This window comes from Harpia harpyja, chromosome 6, assembly GCF_026419915.1.
Source record: "Harpia harpyja isolate bHarHar1 chromosome 6, bHarHar1 primary haplotype, whole genome shotgun sequence".
NCBI lineage: Eukaryota > Metazoa > Chordata > Aves > Accipitriformes > Accipitridae > Harpia > Harpia harpyja.
The window spans coordinates 27,870,585-27,890,390 of NC_068945.1; the positions used below are offsets into that span (position 1 = coordinate 27,870,585).

Here is a 19,806-nt window from a genome sequence, read left to right on the forward strand (position 1 = left end):
CAAATTGATATTGAGATGCTGTTCTTCTGCTTTGTAGATCAGGAGTTGGGTGGGACATAATTTCTTCAGCCATTCCCCCCATAGCACAGTTGTTGGGTGCCCAGAGAAGGTTCCTGAGCTACCTGGTTTTTTGTCCTCATACCATCTACCGTTTTGAAGGAGTGATTCTGCTGCTCCTAAAGGAAAAGGCTTACCAGGTTTTCATGTCTTTTGTGAAATGACAGCAAAGTGACGTTACAGGTCTAGGTCTGGTTGATGTCCTCCCTCATTTCCCCTAGTTCTTACTTGCCTCTAGCAAAAAAAGAGGCTTTCAGGTTTTTTATATTTTTTTTTGAGCCTTACATCTAGAGCAATGTCTTGCACATCTCTCCCTTTTCATCAAGCATATCTACAACCCTTCCCTGGGCAAAACTCCCGTTATCTCCAAAGCAAGTAGGATTGTTTGACCCATCCTACTGGTAATTTTAGTGCAAATGCTTCCCTCCATACATACATTTTGTATGATCTTCTCCCCAAGCAAATTCTCTGAGCCTCTTATTGTCGGTCTTTACCAGAGAGGCCCAGAACAAGGGAGCCCTCTTGATGGAGCTTCCAGACACGAACACCAGACAAACAGCAAACACCAGCACTAACAACTCTCATCAGTCTCTATACCAGGCTGCAGCCTTGGGGTCTCACCTTTGCTTCCAAACCTCCCCCTGGGATATTGGACTTTATTAAAAATAAATAGTTACAAATTCAGTTTTACAGCTGATGGCAGCAGGGAGAAGACCGGAGGAGGTGAGAGGAGCAAGTCGAGGGTCTGCTGTCCAGTCAGGTCATTTGTCTGTCATCCTGGCCGCGCTGTACCAGGGAGCAGTCTGAGTGTGCAAGCACAGGGCCCTGCCTCCTCTGCCAGGCGTCTCAGGAGAGGAGCAGGACGTGTTTTTCAAGAGGACTGGGAGAACTGGGTCTGAGTCCGTGGAGCCGAGCTGCTTCTGGAGGTGACAGATGCCAAAAGCCAAGGAGAGTGCAGAGTAGGCTACATAGAGCATCCTTGTCTCCTAGCTTGGCATTGCAGTGGAAGAATATGGATTTCAGTTCTCTTTCTGTTTTATATACAAAGAAAGAGTCGTGTGCAACAAGCAATAAACATGCAAGTAAACCCCTCCCTTGAGATCCTTCCCCACTCCCTCCAGGAGTCCTAAACTCTACCATCCATCCTCATCTGGTCAGTGCTTAGGTATCGCTCCTCTTCTAGTCATGACTCTTGACAGCCACGGGCCCTACGCACGTCGAGAGGGGACAGAGTCTGCTGTTGCCTCAGCAGCAGAAATACCTGCTGTGGGTGCCGGTCTGTCCGTGGAGGACAGGGACTCCTGTCGCCTCTCCAGAGATGAGAAACCAGGCGTACTGCTCTCCTGTCTCTGGGCAGGAAAGGGGTCCTAGCACAAGCTGCACGCACGGGAAGAGCAGTGTATCCTCACTCCTCTTCCAGGCAGTATGACTCGACGGGAAAGGGAGTATATGAGAGCAGCTCCAGGCCTTGATGTACTCAGGGGCTGAGGCAGTCACGGGAGGCATTTTTTGGTGGGCAAGGGACTTATCCAGCTACGTATGGGTGCAGAATAGAGGAGCAGATGGTGGGCGACGGGTGTGGAATGGGGAGGCTGGAGGAGTTAGATGGCTGACTCCCTGCGGTATGAGATTGTATCTAAGGGCAGAGTCGCCTGGAGCCGCTCCAGGTCCAGGTGGCTTCCAAAATCCATCATCTGGATGACGCCTCCCTCCTCCTTGGTGCTGCCCCCTAACACCGCACCCACTTCGTCATCATCTTCATCTTCATCTTGACTGACAAGGGCCAGCTCATTCTCGTAGCAGAAGGCACTGGGAGGTGGGGGAGAAGGTAGGATAGTCATCTTGCTTTCTTGCAGCTCCCGGGCTGAGCAGCAAGGCGTGCCGGCTACCTCGTAGGTCTTGTGAAAACGCGAATAATCCACTTTGTAGTGGTTCTTCTCCTCAAACACGACTGGTTCAAAACGATGACCCCAAAGGATTTCACTAGCGAGGTAAGAGCTTCGTGCCTGTGTGGTCATGGCTGTGGCTTCCACCATCCCCTCCAGGATAACAACAATCTCAAAGTTCTCTGTCTCCAGCTCCTCCTTGCCAATCCCGTAGAGCGGGCTCTCCTCATCAATCTCATGAACGATAATAATGGGGGAGACCAAAAATATACGATCGAGGCCCACGTCGTAGCCCACATTTAGGTCCCGCTGGTCCAGGGGGAGGTATTCCCCTTCCTCTGTCATGTAGGGCTTGATGAGCTGGGCTCGGACATGGGCCTCCACAATGTGGCTCCTCCTCAGGTTGCCCACCCGCCACATGAGGCACAGTTTGCCATCCCGCACGGAGATGACCGCATGGTGACTGAAGAGGAGGGTCTGGGCCCGCTTCTTGGGCCTTGCCATCTTGGCCATGATAGTGCCAATCATGAAGGAGTCAATAACGCAGCCCACGATGGACTGGACCACAACCGCCATGATAGCCAGCGGGCACTCCTCAGTCACGCAGCGGAAGCCGTACCCGATGGTTGTCTGTGTCTCCACTGAGAAAAGAAAAGCCCCTAGGAAGCTGTTCACGTGCATGATGCAGGGCTTGAGGAGAGAGGGACCACCTCCCACCACTGGTGCATTGAGGTCACCGTGGAAGAAGGCGATGCACCAGAAGAGGAAGCCAAAAAAGAGCCAGGAGACTAGGAAGGCGGCGGAGAAGATCATAAGCATGTACCGCCAGCGCGTGTCCACACAGGTGGTGAAGATGTCGGCCATGTAGCGCTGAGATTTGTTGCTCAGGTTAGCAAAGTAGACATTGCACTGGCCGTTCTTCTTCACAAAACGGTTGCGGTGCTTCCGCCGGGGGGCATGGCCCTTCCCATTCCGGCTGTGCCCGTTCATGCTGCCCAGCGCAGAGACCTTGTGTCCATCCTCTTCGGTCGAGACGATGCTGTACCTGGAAGAGAAGAAACAGGCATTTCCAGCAGAAATACGTAAAGAATAACAGCAACCACTGAGGCAGCGAGGGCAGGAGACGCACGGGTGGCTCGCAGGGCTACAGTACCGTGGTGTTGAATATCACAACAGCACATTTCCCTGGTTATTGCACCGTGGTGCCACCCTGACCAAATCAGTGGAGCTCAGCTGCAATATTTGCCGAGTCTTGCTGCCAGGAGGTTGTATCTAGCAAAGTCCTGACAGTGCAGCAAAGCAGGAGATGCCTGTAGTGCTGTGCTACCTTCCAGCCTTTCTGGTGAGGACAGATCCAAGGCTTCGAAACCTGACAGCAGCTGGGACAGCCAGGAAGCCTGGGAGCAAGCACCCGCAGTCTGGCCACGTTTTGGCCCTGACATTATATAAGGCTGGGAGTTTCTATTTTCTGCTCCGCTCTCCTCACTGATTTCATGGTGCGTTGGTGACAATGTTTATACACTTCCTGCACTCAGGACAATTCTGTTGCCACAGCAACGTGCGTGGCTCCCAGCATCCCGCATCCAAAGCCAAAGGTGTAATTTGGAGATCAACAGCCAAAGTGCTGGCAGTTTCCCCGGCAGAAGCCCCACCACCACACTTTCTGGGAGGCGTTTGCCCCTCCGGCTCCCCTCCGTCACAGGCGGCACTGCTGCTGCCCCTCACGTGCTGCTGGGACAGTTGCAGATATTCCTTAAAGATGTGATGGCAGAAGATGCTCTGACCACTGAGGAAATCAAGCAAGTGCACAGACCCACCAAGACCACTCTGCCCTCGTGACCACTGAGCCGCAGCCTCCCAGGACCCCTCAGGCTGGCGGTGTCTCCCTCCCACCCCATAGAGTTGACATGTCAGCTGGAGCCCTCCAGCACGGGCTTTGTGACCCCCATCCTCGCCTCACGGCAAGGGAAGCACTGGCGGCTGGAGTTGTGATTCCCGAAGACACGGGGCTTCTGCAGCACTGCTGGCATCTGTAATTTCTGGTCCAGCACCATGCAGCGCTTCGCTTCTCCTCCATAGTACTCCTCCAAGCACTGCCCCCCACGTATGGCATGTTTTGGATTGGGGAAGGAGAGAGGAGCCGTACCTTGGAGCAGGAAAGACCCTGGCAGGTGATTTGAGAAGAATATACCGAAAGGCAGGCTGAAGGTAGGGTCTGAGGGGCCAGATGAGGAGGACCAGGTCACCCGGGACGGCAGCGGTCCTTGCGAGGAGGGTTACTCACCGGTTGACTCGGACGCTGCCCATGGCTCGCTGTATCATCAGGTGTCGGGGGCCGCGGGAGCTGGCAGGACACAGGATCTCATGCAGCAGCACTCACATGGGACCGGGAGGCTCCGGGTTTCACCTCTGGCGAGCTGGGACTCGCGCTGCCATGGCAATTGCTCCTGGGCACGCACCTTGCAGAGAAGGACAAAGCAAAACCCAGTCAGAGCCTCCCCTTGACAGCACCCGTCCCAGTCCGAGAGCTGGGGATGCAGGGCTCCCAGCCTTTTGCTCAGGAGGGGTCTGGAGGTGTCCATGGGGCATCACGCTGCAGCCTGGCTCGGGCAGGTGAGGGGCTGATGGACGCAGGCTGGGTTTCATGGCCCGCAGTCCCTGTGCTCCCCAGCATCTACTGCCAGGAGAGGTGCAGAGCCGGCCGGTCACCACTCTCCAGATCAAGGGCACAATGGTTGAGCAGCTTGCAGGGCCCTTGCTCTGAGCCATTATATTAATATCATAGATTACACTAGGACGAGAGCTCAGCCAGGCTAAATACCTCACACACAAGGACTAACGAAGCACGGACATGCACGGCAGCCCTCAGGGATCCCCGTCAGCCCAGCCTCACCCAGTGGGGATTGAATTCCAGGGGGTGCAGAACATCCCCCCATTTCAAAGAGGAGAAGAAAAGCGATGGGTAGAGCCAAAAAGGAGAACTGATGGAAAGGAAGGGCTTAGGGGTAGCCGAGGAGAAGCCGGTTAGAGCAAACAGACCTTGCGACGTGCCCTGTGTACAGCATCCAAGGAGCGGCTCAGCAGCAGAGCCCTGGGGAGGATGTCCAGCAGACGTTACGTCCTGACCCGGTCCTCCCCAAACTGAAGAAGGGGGAAAGTGAAGCCTCAAGAGCCAACCTATCCCGCCTGCCCAGAGCTGCTGGGAAATGAAATGCAGTGAAGGGGGTAATGACTCACAGATTAGGAGGGGCTTTGTACACCCATGCTAATCCTGCACTGTAACCTTTGGATTACAGCAGCCAGTGCAGAGCGCAGGACGCAGACAGAGCCAGCCAGCTCGCTTCCTCCCAGCCTCACCGATGAGCAACCAGTGGTCACCATATCTGGGACAAATCCAAGGATTTTGGGGTCAAATCCAAGGTTTATTGCTGCTTGCAAGTGGTCACGAACAGACAGGAGAAAGGAACAGCAAGTGATGCTGTCTGGGATGGAAAAGCTGGTGAGAACCATCCTTGTCTCATCATCGGTGTTGCAGAATGGAGCTTCGTGTGGCTAAGGGTGACCACCAGCTTTCCCCAGTTAGGAGCACAGACTAGAAAGCAGCAAGTAAGGAGCTCCAGACATCACCTCTGATGTGCAAGCACTGCCGTTGTCATATCTGTGGTGAAGATTAATCAGCAATCTCTCCTCCAGAGACCAAGGTTACTGAGGCAGATTAAGCTTTATGGCAACACAAACATGGTTGTCGAGACCAAGGATATTATGGGACAAGGAGAAGACAGCAACCTTGTAGTCCACAACTCACCATATAGAGGTAAAACTGAACAGCTTCCCAAAAATTCCTGTCAGGAAAAAGCACTTTGGCGCTGAACTCTGCCAGCACCCACCCCCTCATCGCCCTACAGCATCCAAGTCTTTAAGGAGGGTTGGTTTGGCAAGCTACAGGAGATTTTGTTGTGCAGCTGAGTAAACCTACAGCAGAAACTGGGGCCAGTAATCTAAATTAATCGGAAATGTTGAGGGATGACCAGGTGATGAAGAAAGGTCACTTCATGCCCACAGATGGTCCTGCTAGGGTAAAGCTAAGAAGTATCTTCAGTGATCACACGGTGAGTTTGGACTGCAGGGTCCCACGGGTCTTTAGGAGGTGACAAAGGCAGGCAGTTTAGGTATACCCCTCTATGCCAGCTCCAGCCAGGAGAGGAAGAGCATCCTTTCCAACCGGCGCCTTCCTTAGCCAGCCTGGATAAGCCAAGCTCATCCTTAGCCAGCACTGACACTGATACCGGTGGAAAGGCACCGCCACAGCTCGCACATAGGGATACTTCACAACTTCCTCAAGGTTTCTGACCACCACCTTTCCCCAGCTCCAGGAAGAGGTGCACGATTTCTAGAGACTTTGGATTTCTGGCCCAGGCGGTGGCCAGCTCCAAAAGAAGAGGAAGGATGACCTAAAGAGCTTCTACTCACTGAAACCACGTGCAGCAGCAGATCTCTGCTCCTTACCTTCCCACCTCATCGAGAAGGGACAAAGGAAGCTGATGAATTGCTCGTCTCCGATTTTGGCTATGGGAAGAGATGGGCACGTTGTTTAAGAGCACTGCATCCCGTGCTGCTGTGCTTCCTCCTGGCTCCCACACGGGAGCTCAAGTCAGCTGGAGCTGTGGCACAGCCTGTTGCGCAGAGCCCACCACAGCTGGACCTTGTAGCTCAGAGCCTGGGAAACATTTGCTGCTGGCTCTGCAGTGCCACAACAGAGCATCAGTGGCTAAAACCACATCACTACCTGCAATTTGTACTTAATCACAAGAAAAGTATTTCCATGAAGAATAACACACACATTCAAGCACGTGAGAGCAAATGGTTTTAGTATAGGCTGTAGTGGGAGACCCATGGTCTCGGCCCATACACTCATCCGTAGGACCCACACAGAATTGAATTCATAGCTCTTTTTCTGCTTCAACTTCGGAAATTTTGCCGGTAGATTTAAGGACCTCAGCAACAACATGCAGCGACTCTGCCCCAGAGGTGAGCTGTCTGATGGACCAGTTTGTGCCCGTTATTATCTTGTGGAGGCTCTGCAAGGCGAAGTCTATGATGTGCTTCACCGCCCCAAGGTCGGTCGTTTGGCCTGCTCTCAGGTTTTCGTTCTCCACCTTGGAGCTCTCCAGCACTCCCTGGAGAATAAAGATCTCCTGCTTCAGCTTCTCCACGTTGCTTTCTGCCTCCAGAGCCCGCTGGGTCATTACGTGGAGACTCCACTCGGTGCGCTGGACAAAGGACTGTAGCTCTTGGGCTTCCCTCTCTTTGGCCAGGCTGACCTTCAACTGCCTCTCCAGCCTCTGCACTGTGCACGCCTGGCTCTCCAAGGAGCTCTGCATGCTCCTGACCACCCTCCTGAGCATGGCGTTCTCCTCCTTGAGCATGTCATGGGTCAGCTGCAGGGACGGGAACTCCCTGTCCCTGATGGCCTCCTCGTGCAGCGTGTGGGGGTCTGCTCCCCTGGTGCGCTCTGGGTACCCCAGATAGGGGTCACTGGCATGGGCCCACGGGCCAAAGACATCCATCCCCAAGTGCTTGCCCACGCTACCCTGGAAAGAGCCATAGGAGCCACATGGTGCCATGCTGGCCGTTCGGAGAACATGCGACCTTTGATGCACAGGAAGGTGATGGGTCCAGCTGTGGTCCTCATCTTCAGACAAGCTGCCAGGCATTTCTGTGTCTTTGTAAAATGGTTCCTGAAACTCCTGAGCGTCCTCCTCAAGCTCCAGTGCATGCTTGGCCAATGTCTTGGCATATATTCTATTTTTCACTCCTTCGTCTTTCACCACATAAGAGTGCCTGGGATTTAGGGAAAATGGGATGGGTTCTCCCAGATCCTCCACCTGACTGCCACCTGAGCTGTCATAGCTCTTGCACTGGAGTGGAGGACGTGCGGAGTGGCAGGGGTATCTGAATTCGTCATCGTTGTCATCATCGTCATCATCATCTTCCAAGCCTTCAGATTCTGGGCAGACCCTCTCCATTGTCCCAGAGGTCCCAAGCAGCCATGACATTTTTCAGGACGCTTTGGGCTGCAGCGAGCAGGAGAATCCAAATTAAGCTCCTGGAGCTGGGGTCACCCAGGCAGGTGACACTGACAAGCAGTGTGCCAACTTCTGCAGCCTCGGCAACGCTTTTGGGGGAAGAGGCAGTCACCGAAATCCCACCATGTAGATCACCAGGGTGTTCAGGAGGGAGCAGAGAGGAGAACCAGGCACCTCTGTGTCTTTGCTGTGGGGAAACCAGGAATCACCAAGGTCTGTGATGTCATCGTGTGACTTCGCTGCCTGCTGTGAGGTCATGACCAGAGGGGGAGAAGAACTGATCAACCGCAAAAGTGCTTTTTTGGCAGCAGGAGGATAAGCTGGACCCTCACGGCTGCAGAGCCGACCCCAGGTCAGGGATGCTGCTGGTGGGCAGAGAGGAGCTCATGAAGCCACCTGAGACCTCCAGCATGCGGGGGGGGGGACAGGGACCAGCCAGCCCTGGGCAGGCAGTGTGGGGCAGAGGGGACAACCCTGCCCCACAGGCTACAGAGACATCTCCAGCGGCAAGATCAAGCCGCTGGCATTTTGGTGCCGGGGCTCACCCTGGGCAGAGGCAGGAGCCATCACCAGCGCTTTGGCCAGAGGCATCGCCCCGAGCCAGCCAGCCGGCGAGGGGTCCGCGCCGCGGTGCTGCCGATCTGATTCATCCCCTGCTGCCAGCTGGCGCAGGAAAGCGTTAGTAATACCGGGCGCCACAAACTCAGAGCAGCACGAGCCAGGAGACGAACGAAAATAAACCCACTTACCACTTCCACCCCAACACACCCCCACAGCGCACGGTGCCGCCATGGGAAAGACAGACAGGCAGGCGAGAAGCCCTGGGCTGGGGACTGCCATCGCGTTGGGCCGGCGTTCACATTAGCCCCTCCAGAGATGCCGCGCTGGGAGGTGATGTAGCCACTGTCCCTCCTCAGCAGCTGGTGGCCCAAGGCCACCACTGACATCCCTGCCTCCAAAATGAATGCTAGTGGCTCAGCAAGGCCAGGGGCCATACCAGGAGCCCGAACCCGTACACAAACTCAGTTCAAACGGCTGTGAAATGCTCCCGTTGCTCCTTGGAAACCTGAAACACAACTGGGATGAAGGGGGAAACGCTCAGAGATGCCTCCAGCAAAAGGGGGTGACACATCCCAAACGAGCAGCTGGCTGTCACACAGACGAGGGGGAGGAAAGCCGGGCTGAGGATAGAGATGTGAATCCCAGAGCATGCCCAAGGATCTTTCCTGGACCTTGCTCTGCCTCCTGGGACCTGCATGTGGAGGGGAAGCTGGGGGGGTCAGCAGCGACTACCTGGGGAGTGGGACGACACCATGCTGGTGGGTGCAGCATGCGGCACCCTGGGAGACACTAGGCAGGAGACTGTGGTCCGGAGAGATGCCTCTCCATCCCTCTGCTGCCTTGTCCCTGGCATACACGAACACCCACGTGTTTCATGGCCTGAGGAAGCCCTCCGGCACTTTGGGAACCCTCTGCAGCGCGGGCATCATGGCCGCTGTCTTGCAGCGTTGAAGCTGCCAGCCAGGTGGGTCTCCGGGGGTCAAGAGCTGCCTCCAGCCCTGCAGCCTGGGCTGCCCTTCCCTCCTTCCCAACCACTTTTCCCCTCCCGCACCCTGGATTGAGCGATGCCGGAGACACCGCCGCCGTGCCGCAGTCATCCCCGCCTTGCCGGGTGACACCGCGCTCCGGCAGCACAAGCCATTGCACCAGCCCACGCCGCCACCCCGGCACTGCTCTGACCCCGAGCTGCTGCTGTCGCTTTCCGAGGCATCTGCGGGCTAATAACGTCAGGGCGTGTGGAGCTGATGCAATGCCTCCATCGCTCCCTCCCCGGTACGCGGTGCAGTGCCTCGCACGTCCCAGGCTTTCTCCAGCCCCTGCCAGAGCGGATCATATATTGTCAATCCTTCCTTAAATTTGCAGTGGAAAAGTCTCATGAAACAGAACAGAAAAGTCCACACTGAAGCACTCCCCCACTTCTCTTTTTATAACAACCATATCTGGTGCTCTGGGATGTACACCGTGAACGACGACGATGGAAAAATCCCAGGGTATTTTTACACTCTTAGTCTTTGCTTTATCTGGAGCCGTCTGGCAAATGCTTCCCTCCTGTCTGTGGTCAATACCGCAGCCGCTGGTTGCGCTGTGCTTCGTGCCTTTATTCCTCTTACCGGCTGCGTAGCACCGTCTGGTTTTGAGATCAGCATCCACAGACCCATCCTGCCAGCTCGGGCACGGTGACAAGACGGCAGACGTCTTCTCGCCTCTTGGGGACTCAGGGTGGAAACACCCGCAGCAGAGAGGGGACCCCTCTGGCTTTTTGCAGAGCCTTGCAGACCCACGGCATTCGGTTTGTCCTCTCCATCCTCTTTGTAACTCCCTCTCTTCTCCTCTTCCTCACAAATATTCCTGGGGTTCATAGGGCAGCTCAGTGCTGTGGGGCTGTCTTTCCACAAGAGGCAGTGGCCGAGCTCTCGCTCCTCCATGCCGGAGGGGCTGGGTGCTAGGCGCTGTACGAACATGAAGGCACAAGTCACCGTGCGAGAGAGTTTTACCATATTAAAAAGGCAAGTGACATATGGAAGGTGAGGGGAGGAAGCTGTAATCAACTCTATACCATTTTTATATACACACTTCTGCCTTTTCGTTCAATAATTATAAATAGATCGAGTAAGTGCCAACAGTCCCCATCTGCCCCGCAAGGCATGATCCGCTGACCAGTTTCTCTCTCCAAAAGAGGATTTTATTAATGTGCCTCTGCCCAGTTTATATTTTGGGGTGGAGTGAGAAGGGGGGATTTTTTTCCCCCCTGTGAAGCTCTGGAGCCTGGGGATGGGTAATATGAAAACAAAACAAAATGATTTGAAGTTAAACCATCTCAGTGTGTGACTCAGAGCTATTCATAGCTCCCTGAAGCCAGCTGCAGCAACGGAGCCAGAAGGATTCTGCCCGTATTATTATTCCAATTACCATCTGAATTAAAAGTTTGAGCAGTGATCAGCCCACATACTGACGGGAGGGGGAGAGAAGAAAGCGAAAAGAGAAGAAGAGAAAGAGAGAGAGGGAGAAAAAACAGATAAAAATGGGATCCACACGAAGGTCCCCAGGATGACAAAGTTGGGAAGAGGCATGGAAAGGTGACAGCATCACCTCCTGCCTGCTCCCACACCATCCTCCTGATCCCTGCTCTGGTCGCACCGTCTGGGCAATGGCACTGCAAGAGCGGCCGCCCGCTCCCCGGGATCCCAGCCGAGACGGGGGTACCCCACGGTGGGTCTGGTGGGACTGGCACAGGCACTCACCCGCTCTTCTCTGGCCAAAATGGGGCTGGGGGGACAAGAGGCAGGGGCTGGGGGGTAGCTGAGCAGGAGCATAAGGAGAGGATGCTGCTGGGGAGAAGTCCCCACTTTTTCTTGTCGCGTGAGGTAGGTGGGTGTTGTTCTTTGTGGCTGGCATCACAGGGAAAATTAAATGCTCAGAATGTCCCTCGCCTTCCCTGGGTGGTGTTCGTGGCCAAAAAGGAGCCAGGCTTTTGTGGCAGCCAGGGTGCAGACTGCATCCCACCTGCTCCCGAAGAAGCGCTGGGGCTGATGTACGCCCCGGCAGCCGTCCTGCCAAAATGGTGGACTAGACCCCGAAGGGTTCATGCAAAACCCGCAAGAGCTGAAAAACCGAAGGCGCTGGGGTGTCCCCGAGGTCCCCATGTCCCGTGCGGCTGCAGCGCGGCTCAGGTCGCTTCCTCCAGCTTCCCAGTACGACTGCACCAGCAAAAAAAAGCATCTCCCCTAACCCACCCAACCCCAGGAGCTCCCCTCGCTGAGCATCCTGCCCTGCGGGAGCCTTGCCAAAATACCGTCCCCAGCAGCGTCCCTGCACCTTGGCATCTCCCCAGCACAGAGCCCCTCCTGAGCCCGTGCCAGCCTGGCCAGGCTGGCCGCCCATGCGGGGCTTCTTGATGGCTTTTGGCTAGTCAGGGACAAGGTTCGTTATTGGTGCACAGCAAAAACGGGGCAAGGGTGGCTCACGTCATCTGCCTGCCCGCTGTGGTTGCGCTCCTGACAGGTCAGGGACGATCTGCCGGTGCTTCTGCAGAGCACCCAGCAAGGCAGGCGCCTGCAAATGGGTTACGAACGATGATAACAGCAGCGACGGCAGCGAAGGGCAAGCAATACCCAGGGCAAAGCCTGCTCTGCGCCAAGCCCCCGACCGAGAGAGGCTGCAGCTGCTGCTCCGCACCTGGCTGCTGCACAAGGGCTGAGTTCCCAGCCCGGCCTGGTTGCTCAGTGCTAACCCACCAGCCATAGGGAGAAAAAAATTTTCGCCCAAAACCCTTGTCGCTACTCTAACACGGAGCCCAGTGGAGCCCACCAGCCTTCTGAGGGGGGGGTCCCAGCTTCTCCCCTTTCAGTCATGCCTGCTAGGCACCAGAAACAGAGCTGAGGGAGCATCCCAAGTAAGCTGCAAAACCACACTCCCGCCAAGAGCGGATCGACTATTTCACTACAAGTCTGCTGACTTGCTTGGTCCAGTTAACCAAATGCACCTGAAAGACATCAAGCCTAAGTGCTGCCTGACACCGGCGGTACGGAGGACCATCTCCCTCTCCTTCCCCTGCCCCCTTGCTCCAGGGCGAAAAGGGCGCAAAGTGGGACACGGCGGAACGTTTGCACGCTGCTATGCCTGCGATATCCCCCCCCCACCGCCCCGCCATCATTACGGGTTGCCGAATACCCCTGCTCCTCCGGGCTGCGATGCTCGCTCCTGCTGGCACCCTGCCTGCTCACCTGCCTCTGGCTCGCTGGCACTGGGGGCTGCCCGCAACTTCTGCCTGGTTGTCCCCCCCCCCGCAGGCACAAGGCGCTTTCTTGGTGGTGGGAACGACGGGAGACAGGGGAGGAGAGGACTTTTGGGGACGCTGGGTCTAGTCCTGTGGCAGGCACCGCCTCTTCGTAACGCCATCGAGCTTTTCGGAGGGATGAAGCGCCTGCCTGCCCAACTTCTGGGATCCCCGGTGCCCTTCAGCCCCCCGCGCTCACCGTGCTGCTGGTGGGGCCAATCTATACAGCTCTCATGGGGCTATAGGGGCTGCTTTACCCCCCTCTAGAGCAGAGTCGCTTTTGATGTCCTCTTTCTATAAGTCTCTTTGCGGCTGGCCCCCTCTGCGCGGGATCCTAAGCCGGCTGCCGGCAAACGCTGTGGCCTGGCACAGAAAGGGAGAAGGGCGAGAGGAGAGGGGAAAGCAAAGATGAAGGCAGGGGAAGGGAGAACAGGCGGCAGAGACGCAGACGGGACGAGGCCGGCAGCTCGCTGCACCAGCGCTGGTGCTGATCACTGGGGAGGGAGGTGAGGAGGGAGGCAGGAGAGGTGTCGGGGTCTTTTCTCCAAGCCTTTCGCAGGGGGACAGAGTGGGGGGGGATGCTGCCTCCCTTGTTTTCGCACAGCACCAAGCTCCCTCTGAAGTGTTTCGGGAGAAATGTTGCCATAGAAATAAAACAGCCGTCCAGATTGCGAGGGGCAGGCCCGCCGCCATGGTGGCAGGGGCTGGCGCAGGCGCCGGCAGAGCGCTGGCAGGAGTCCCCGGCCGGCGGCGTGGGGTACCTCGTCCTCCATCCTCCCCTCCTTCATCTCCAGGGAGAGATCTTCACCTGAGCCCAGGTGGCATCTCCTCCCCAAAGGCACTTGTGGGTGAATGCCGAAACTGGCCCTGCGGGCAAGCTGCTTGCCACCAGGCTCCCGAGAGGATGGGCATGGAGGTACGTGGGTCTCTGGGGCAGTCGGGACAGGGTTGCCCTGCAGCCGGCTCCCATCCCTCGTCTGCCTGGGCCACGGCACCACCGTCACTGCTGGAGAACAAGCCTGAGAGGTCTAAAGGCAAGAACCAGCTCAAAGGCAGCCCCTGCCCATCCCGAGCCCCCCACTGCTGGAGGATCAGCATCTCTCCCAAGGAGGGGCTTCAAGACCAACCATCCCCAGTAAAGCCACCTTGTTTGGATAGGAAAACCAGTGCCGGTGCCTCCGGGGGCTCCATATGAGGCCACTCTGCCCTGGTGAGGGGCACAGGAGCAGCGCCGTCGAGGAACACGAATTTATCCCGACACGGTTTCACAGCGCTGCAAGGCAAGCGCAGACGGCTTCGCTCGGTCCTTACCATTCACAGAAAAACGAGCGCCAGCGGGAGGCTGGGGAGCCGCGCGCATGAGTAAGGGATTGATCGCTAAGACACGAGCATCCATCTATTGATCCCCGGCCGCGCTGTCGGGTGAAGCCAACCCAGCGCAATAACGAGACAGGACAGTGGGAACTTGCTGAGGGCAGATTGCCATTAACTGCTCCACTCTGCGTCTGCGCTGATGTCAGCGCGTGGCGGGCGCAGGTATCCATCAGTGTGTCCTCCTGCCCTTTGCTGGCACCCTCCCGACGGTGATACCACCCCAAAAACGCAGCCGCTCCCAGGGTGGTGGCCGGTGGCCGAGCTGGGGGTGGCCAAGCAGCCAGAGGGGCCAGCGGGGACCCATCCTGCCAGGTAACTCCATCCTTCCCCGGCCACATCCTCGCTTTCCTTGCAAACCATAGTGGGGGGCTGCAAGGGGCAAGGACCGCTGCCAGCCCCCCGCCAGCGCCGCACATTGTGGTACTTGGTCTTGGCACCCAAGGAGAGGGAGAGATGGAAGAGGAGAAAGGTGGAGGAGAGGGACGGAGCCCCGCTTCCCTCCGGATCAGCCCTCTCCAGCTCATCCTGTCCATGGCCATCCTTGCCATCCCTCCCCTTCCCCACCCTGTCCCCACCAGGCTCACGTTTCCCTCCTAAGGCACATATTCCCCCCGTACTTATTATTATTATTGTCAGTGGCTACAAACAGGGGTGGCCACATGCCAGGGTGACTCGGGCATCTCTGGCCAGCACTTTGGATGGCGAACAGAGAGGGGGCACGTCCCCACGTCTTCAGCAAGATGTGCTCTCCGCATACCCCGCCATCCCCTCCTGGGCTGCGGGTGACCCCCAAACCCCGGGTCCCCCTCCACACCTCCCACTCCCTGCGGACGCCTCCTCCCAAGAAGCCGAGGAGGGCACAAAGCGGGGGTTGAGGGTAGTCTTGGAGCCATGTCACCTCCGCCATGCGTCCCCCGCGTGCGCTGTCACTGTCTGCCCTTCGCAGCATCCCTCCCCAAAGGGAGGAAGGGGAGAAGGGAGAGGCCCCAGAGCTGCCGTTTGCTTTGCCACGGATGGAGCCGGGGCTGGGTGGTGGGGACAGGAGACTCCAGGCTCTTGGCAGAGGGATTTGGTGGTCTCCAGGTGATTTGCCCAGGAGGGAGGGCATCGGGGGCTGAAGGTGGCACCAGGGATGACCTGCCTGCACCATGCAAACCTGCTCGTCCACTCCCGCCTCGGCGGGGATGCCGGCCTTGCCAACAGGGAGCAAAGGCATTTTGCTCATGCCTTCCTCCTGAGCTCCTTCACCCAAGCCCAGTAGCCAGAAGACCCTTTGCACCATGTCTATCTGGGGGATGTTGGACCACCACCAGCAGGATCAGCCATGCTGGGACTAGAAGAGCTGGAAGGCAAGGGAGAGGGGGGCAGATCTGGAGCCCGAAAAGCTCCACAGGCAGCGGGAGAGCCAGCATGGCTGCTTCAGCCCCGGTTGTGCCCTAGTACTTGCAGAACGGGTCTCCAGCTCCGTTCTTCTCCGGGAACTGGCCGAGACCATCACCCGCATAGAGCAGGAGAAACAAAAGGTAAGCGGGACCCAGCCCTGGGCGAGAAGGTGCTAAGGAAACACAGGGAGCCAAAAAAATGAAGAAGTTACCTGCAAAGCGACCAAAGTCAGGGCGGCGAGGGGCAGAGAGGGAAGTTGGGGAGATTTACAGGCAGGTAGCCACCCCTGCCCCTCGGCCGGCAGCTGCCCCAGTAGCCGTATGTGCATACGCCATACACACCAGCAACTTTATGCTGGCACACTCACATGAAGCCACGCATCTCTCCCTAAGTTATATTTATAGCTGTTCCTCTGAGCGAGCGCAGATGAAACAATGCATTATTTTCCGAAGGAAAATAAAAAAAACCCAGCCCTTCCCAGTCTCATGCCGGTGAAGGGAGCAGCGTGCCCCAGCACCGCCTCTTACCCGGGTCCTGCCGAGGGCTGCCGCCTGCTCCAGCCGTGCCGAGCCAACATCAGAGGAAGGGGAAAGCGGCCGGTTTCTCCATCTCACCATGAAATGTCTCAGCCGGACCGGAGGAATCAGGGAGGTCTCTCCGCAGCCCTCACTCGCCTCTGGCTTGGGGTTTCCCCCCCCTCCCCGACCCAAGGAGCTACTTCTTCACCACGACCCGCTCCTCTCCTAACTCTGCCCTGCCCACGCCAGCGCTCTCCTCCTGCCTCTGCCTCTCCTCAGAATTTTTCACTCCTGGGAACGTCCATCCCACAGAGCACTGATGTGCCTTCGTGGCTCGCCGACTGGTTCAGGTCTCCCCCTCCTGCCTGGCTCCCTCCTTCCCTGGCATTATTCACCCGTACCCCTCACTGCCCCCCTGCTCTAGTCCCCCAAATCCCCCCTTCTCCCTTCCACTCTTCCTCCCTTTGCACTCCGCTCCCTTTCCCTGGCTGCCTCTCCCCCTCGCTGATTGCTATGCAGTCTGTAGCTGAGAAGTCAGTAACTCTGTGGTAGGATCCAACAGCTTTCCGCTACTTTAGCCCATCCTCGCGTGTGAGCTCAGAGCCGCGGAGGCACCGCTGCGGAGCTGCCATGGAGGAGATGAGAGCGCAACCATCGGCAGCGGGAAAGGGACAGTGGGGCCACTGGATGCCCCCGGGGAGGTGAATCCTCCCGCTGGGCTGGCACAAACGGGCTGAAATATCCACTGTCAGGGTTTTTTGTTTTTTTTTTTTTTTTCCCCCCACCTGGATTTGGGGTGCTGGGCTGACACCTCGCCCCGAGGAAGGACCGGGCTCTCCCAGCTTGTGCAGAGCGTTTGCCATGGGGCATCGCTTCCCTGCGTCCACAGCCTGGCCTCCCAAACCCTGCGGTGCTGGGGCCGTCCTGCCAGGACAGGCGATGCCGGGGATGGGAGCGTGAGCAAGGAGGGATCCGTCCTCGGGGCTCCAGGATGGTGCACGGCCATCCTGCCAGGAAACCTGTCCCAGAAACCATCCCTGGGTCTCCACGTGCAGCAGCATCTCAGGGGCTTTGAAGAGGTCGCTTCTTGGCGGCAAGGCGAGGGGCCGGGGGACCTTGCAGCAGCAAAGTCAGAGGCTGAAGAGAGCCCTGGCCCCGCAGGCAGTGGCTGTAGGCATGGGCTCCCGGGGGCAGCCCCACGCCAGGCCGGCAGGGTTTCTATCTCAGTGTCTCACCTGCCATCCCCAGCGTTAAGACCTGCGGTGGAAAGTCAAAAAAGATCAAAAAAACCACTTTTTGAGCATCCCTTGGGTCCCAATCCTGCAACCATCATGACCATCCCTCCCAAAACCATCCCAGGATCAGGATGTCCCCTGGCACAACACACTGCGGGGACCACCGTCCCCCGCCGGCATCGGCGAGCACCGCCGTGGCGAGCGCAGCCTGCTCTCACCTGGTAAAGCCACCCCAGGGGAAGCAGAGGGTATTTTTAGTAGCCCTCCACACAGATGAGCAGCTGCAAACGGGGAACGCGTCAGCCTCCTGCACCAGCCGGCTCACCTCAGCCCACCCATGGCTGCTCCCCATTGCTCGAATGGGGGGTCCTGGGGAGCCGCAGCGCCTGATGGAGCGGAGCCAGCCTGCTCCCTCCATCCCCTCTGCAGCCATCCCTATGGAGACCTTGTTCAGGTTTGGGGGGGGACTTGCTTTCCCTAAAGCCCTGTCCCCAGGACCCATGGGGTTGCTTCCCAAGAGCTACCGGCTGGGAGCTGCACAGGTGCCCCATGGCAAATCGTACCGGTCCTCTGGCACGGTGACAGGCCTTTTCCCTCTGTGCAGTAAAGGATGAAGATGCTGCTGCAACATCTTGCTCCTTCCCAGGGCAGGCGAAGCCGCCAGGGACCCACACACCCCTGGAACCACCTCGGCTTCAGGTTGAGTTTCACCTTCTCTGCCTTTTGCTCCTCATCGCCGGCTGCCCCCGAGACCTCGCCGTGATTCCCTCCACCTGGGCCGCAAAAGGATGAATTGCTGCACCTCATGCACGGCGCGGCATCCTGGGGCGGCCAAGAGGCAGCCGGCACGGCCGGGGCCATCAGGAGGGACATGGGGACGTTGCATCGAGGATGCCACCAGCCCCTCGCTGTCCTTGTGCCCCTGGGGTGCCGTGCCCTGGCCGTCCCAGGCCCGCCGGCCCCAGCAGCAGGGTGGCTCACACTCGCCACCCCCGCCCGTCTCCACCAGCACCGTCTTTAATAAGAAGCGTGGAATATTTTAGCACCTATGGAAAAGCCACCACAGACGGTGGTGGCAGCCGTTGCCAGGGAGACGCTCCCAAAAATAGCCCCACTCCGCCAACCTTTCCTGATGCTGCTGTGGGGATGAGGGAGGCAGAGGGATGGAAGGGTGGAGGGATGGATAGAGGGGTGGAGGAAAGGAAGGAAAGAGACATGGAGAGATGGATGGAGGGATGTTTGGAGGGGTGGATGGAGAGGGATGGGGGGATGGAGGGATGGATGGAGGGATGAATGGAGGGAGGGATGGAGGGAGGGATGGAGAGGGATGAAGGGCGAAGCAGGAGCTCCTGGGAAGGTGAGCGAGCACTGCCTGACCCCTCTCCTGCCTGGGGATGAAGACAAGCGCAACCTCCATACCAGCAGCCCCTGCTTGGGCACCTATGGTCCAGCTTTCCTGCCACACCAGCTAAGCCAGCATGAACCCTCAAGCCTTCTCTGCCCTGGGCAGGTCTGACTTTGAGTCTTTAAACCAGACAACACAGTTCTGGACTCCTTAGCACCTGCCAGGCTCCCTCTGCCATCCTCCTCCGACCGTCCCATCTTTGTCCCCAGCGCTCCAGGACTGCCCCGGCCGAGCTGTCCTGGTGACGGGGGCAGAGGTGGTGAGAGGCAGAGGTGGCCCATGATGCTCAACCCCACCACGTTCCCCAGCCCCTCCAGGAATGCTTAATCACTTCCCTCTCTGGGACCACTCTGGGAAGAATCCCGGGGGCTGCCCACCCTTCTGGGGGGTCCGAACGCAACCTGAGCCACAGCCTGCAGCAGAAATGGAGTGGGACTCCCAGCCGAGCACCTCCAGGGCCGAAAGCACAGAAGCCTTCCTGGTGGCTGGAAAGAAATGCTTTAGGGAGAAGAAAAACCCCTTTCACCCCTGTTCTCGTGCCATCGCCTCGCAGGACAGGCGGAGGTGGGGAAGGGCCCTCGACAGAGCTGATGCCGCCTGGCCCAGGGGCTCTGCAGGAGAAGAAGCCTCGCAGACCAGCGAAGGCAGAGAGGGAAACCCAAAAATAGAACTAAAGGGGGTAAAAGAAAAAAAAAAAAAAGAAACCCAACAACCCCAAATTCTCGTTTTTAATGCCAAATCCCAGCTTGCTCGCCTCCCTGTCACCCTGGCGACATTCCTTGCGGTCACCATGGAAACGGGAGGCATGGAGAGAGCATCACCGTGCGGGGCGGTGGCAGCACCCAACATTATTTCGGGAGGCAGGGAGACACCCGGTGCAAGGCGCTTCGTGTTGTGGCAGGGAGGGAGGAGGGAAAGGTTTATTTTTACTTGCTCCTACTTCGTGTGCCAGTTTTTCCTTCTCTAAGTGTCCGGGTGCCCCTCGCCCTCCCCGCAGTTTTGCCATGGCCCTCCCGCATGCCCGC

The 19,806-nt window shown here is 57.7% G+C and overlaps 2 protein-coding genes across 4 annotated transcripts; both read right to left on the reverse strand.

Moving 5' to 3' along the window:
- Positions 1–636: 636 nt before the first annotated feature.
- KCNJ4 (potassium inwardly rectifying channel subfamily J member 4) lies at positions 637–16,568 on the reverse strand. 3 transcript variants are annotated; one of them, XM_052790593.1, is made up of 3 exons: positions 16,151–16,568; positions 4,228–4,402; positions 637–2,988 (listed from the first exon to the last, which is right to left on the reverse strand). In XM_052790593.1, exons 2-3 carry the CDS (start codon positions 4,263–4,265, stop codon positions 1,659–1,661), a joined length of 1,368 nt encoding a protein of 455 aa, XP_052646553.1. In that variant the 5' UTR covers positions 4,266–4,402; positions 16,151–16,568; the 3' UTR covers positions 637–1,658. The 3 variants fall into 3 exon arrangements, with proteins under 3 accessions (XP_052646553.1, XP_052646554.1, XP_052646552.1); XM_052790594.1 differs by lacking the exon at positions 16,151–16,568 and adding an exon at positions 12,814–12,862; XM_052790592.1 differs by lacking the exon at positions 16,151–16,568 and adding an exon at positions 4,983–6,753.
- On the reverse strand, positions 6,763–8,946 carry LOC128143408 (endosome-associated-trafficking regulator 1-like). The gene has a single exon (XM_052790595.1). It carries the CDS (start codon positions 7,997–7,999, stop codon positions 6,884–6,886), a length of 1,116 nt encoding a protein of 371 aa, XP_052646555.1. The 5' UTR covers positions 8,000–8,946; the 3' UTR covers positions 6,763–6,883.
- Positions 16,569–19,806: the final 3,238 nt, after the last annotated feature.

Excerpts from the sequence above, each read along its gene's own strand:
- KCNJ4 (XM_052790593.1), bottom strand. The coding sequence starts at position 4,265 with ATGATACAGCGAGCCATGGGCAGCGTCCGAGTCAACCG. Across the intron at positions 2,989-4,227 it reads GGCAGCGTCCGAGTCAACCG|GTACAGCATCGTCTCGACCG; the intron begins GTGAGTAACCCT and ends CTTCTCTTCCAG.
- LOC128143408 (XM_052790595.1), bottom strand. The coding sequence starts at position 7,999 with ATGTCATGGCTGCTTGGGACCTCTGGGACAATGGAGAGGGTCTGCCCA.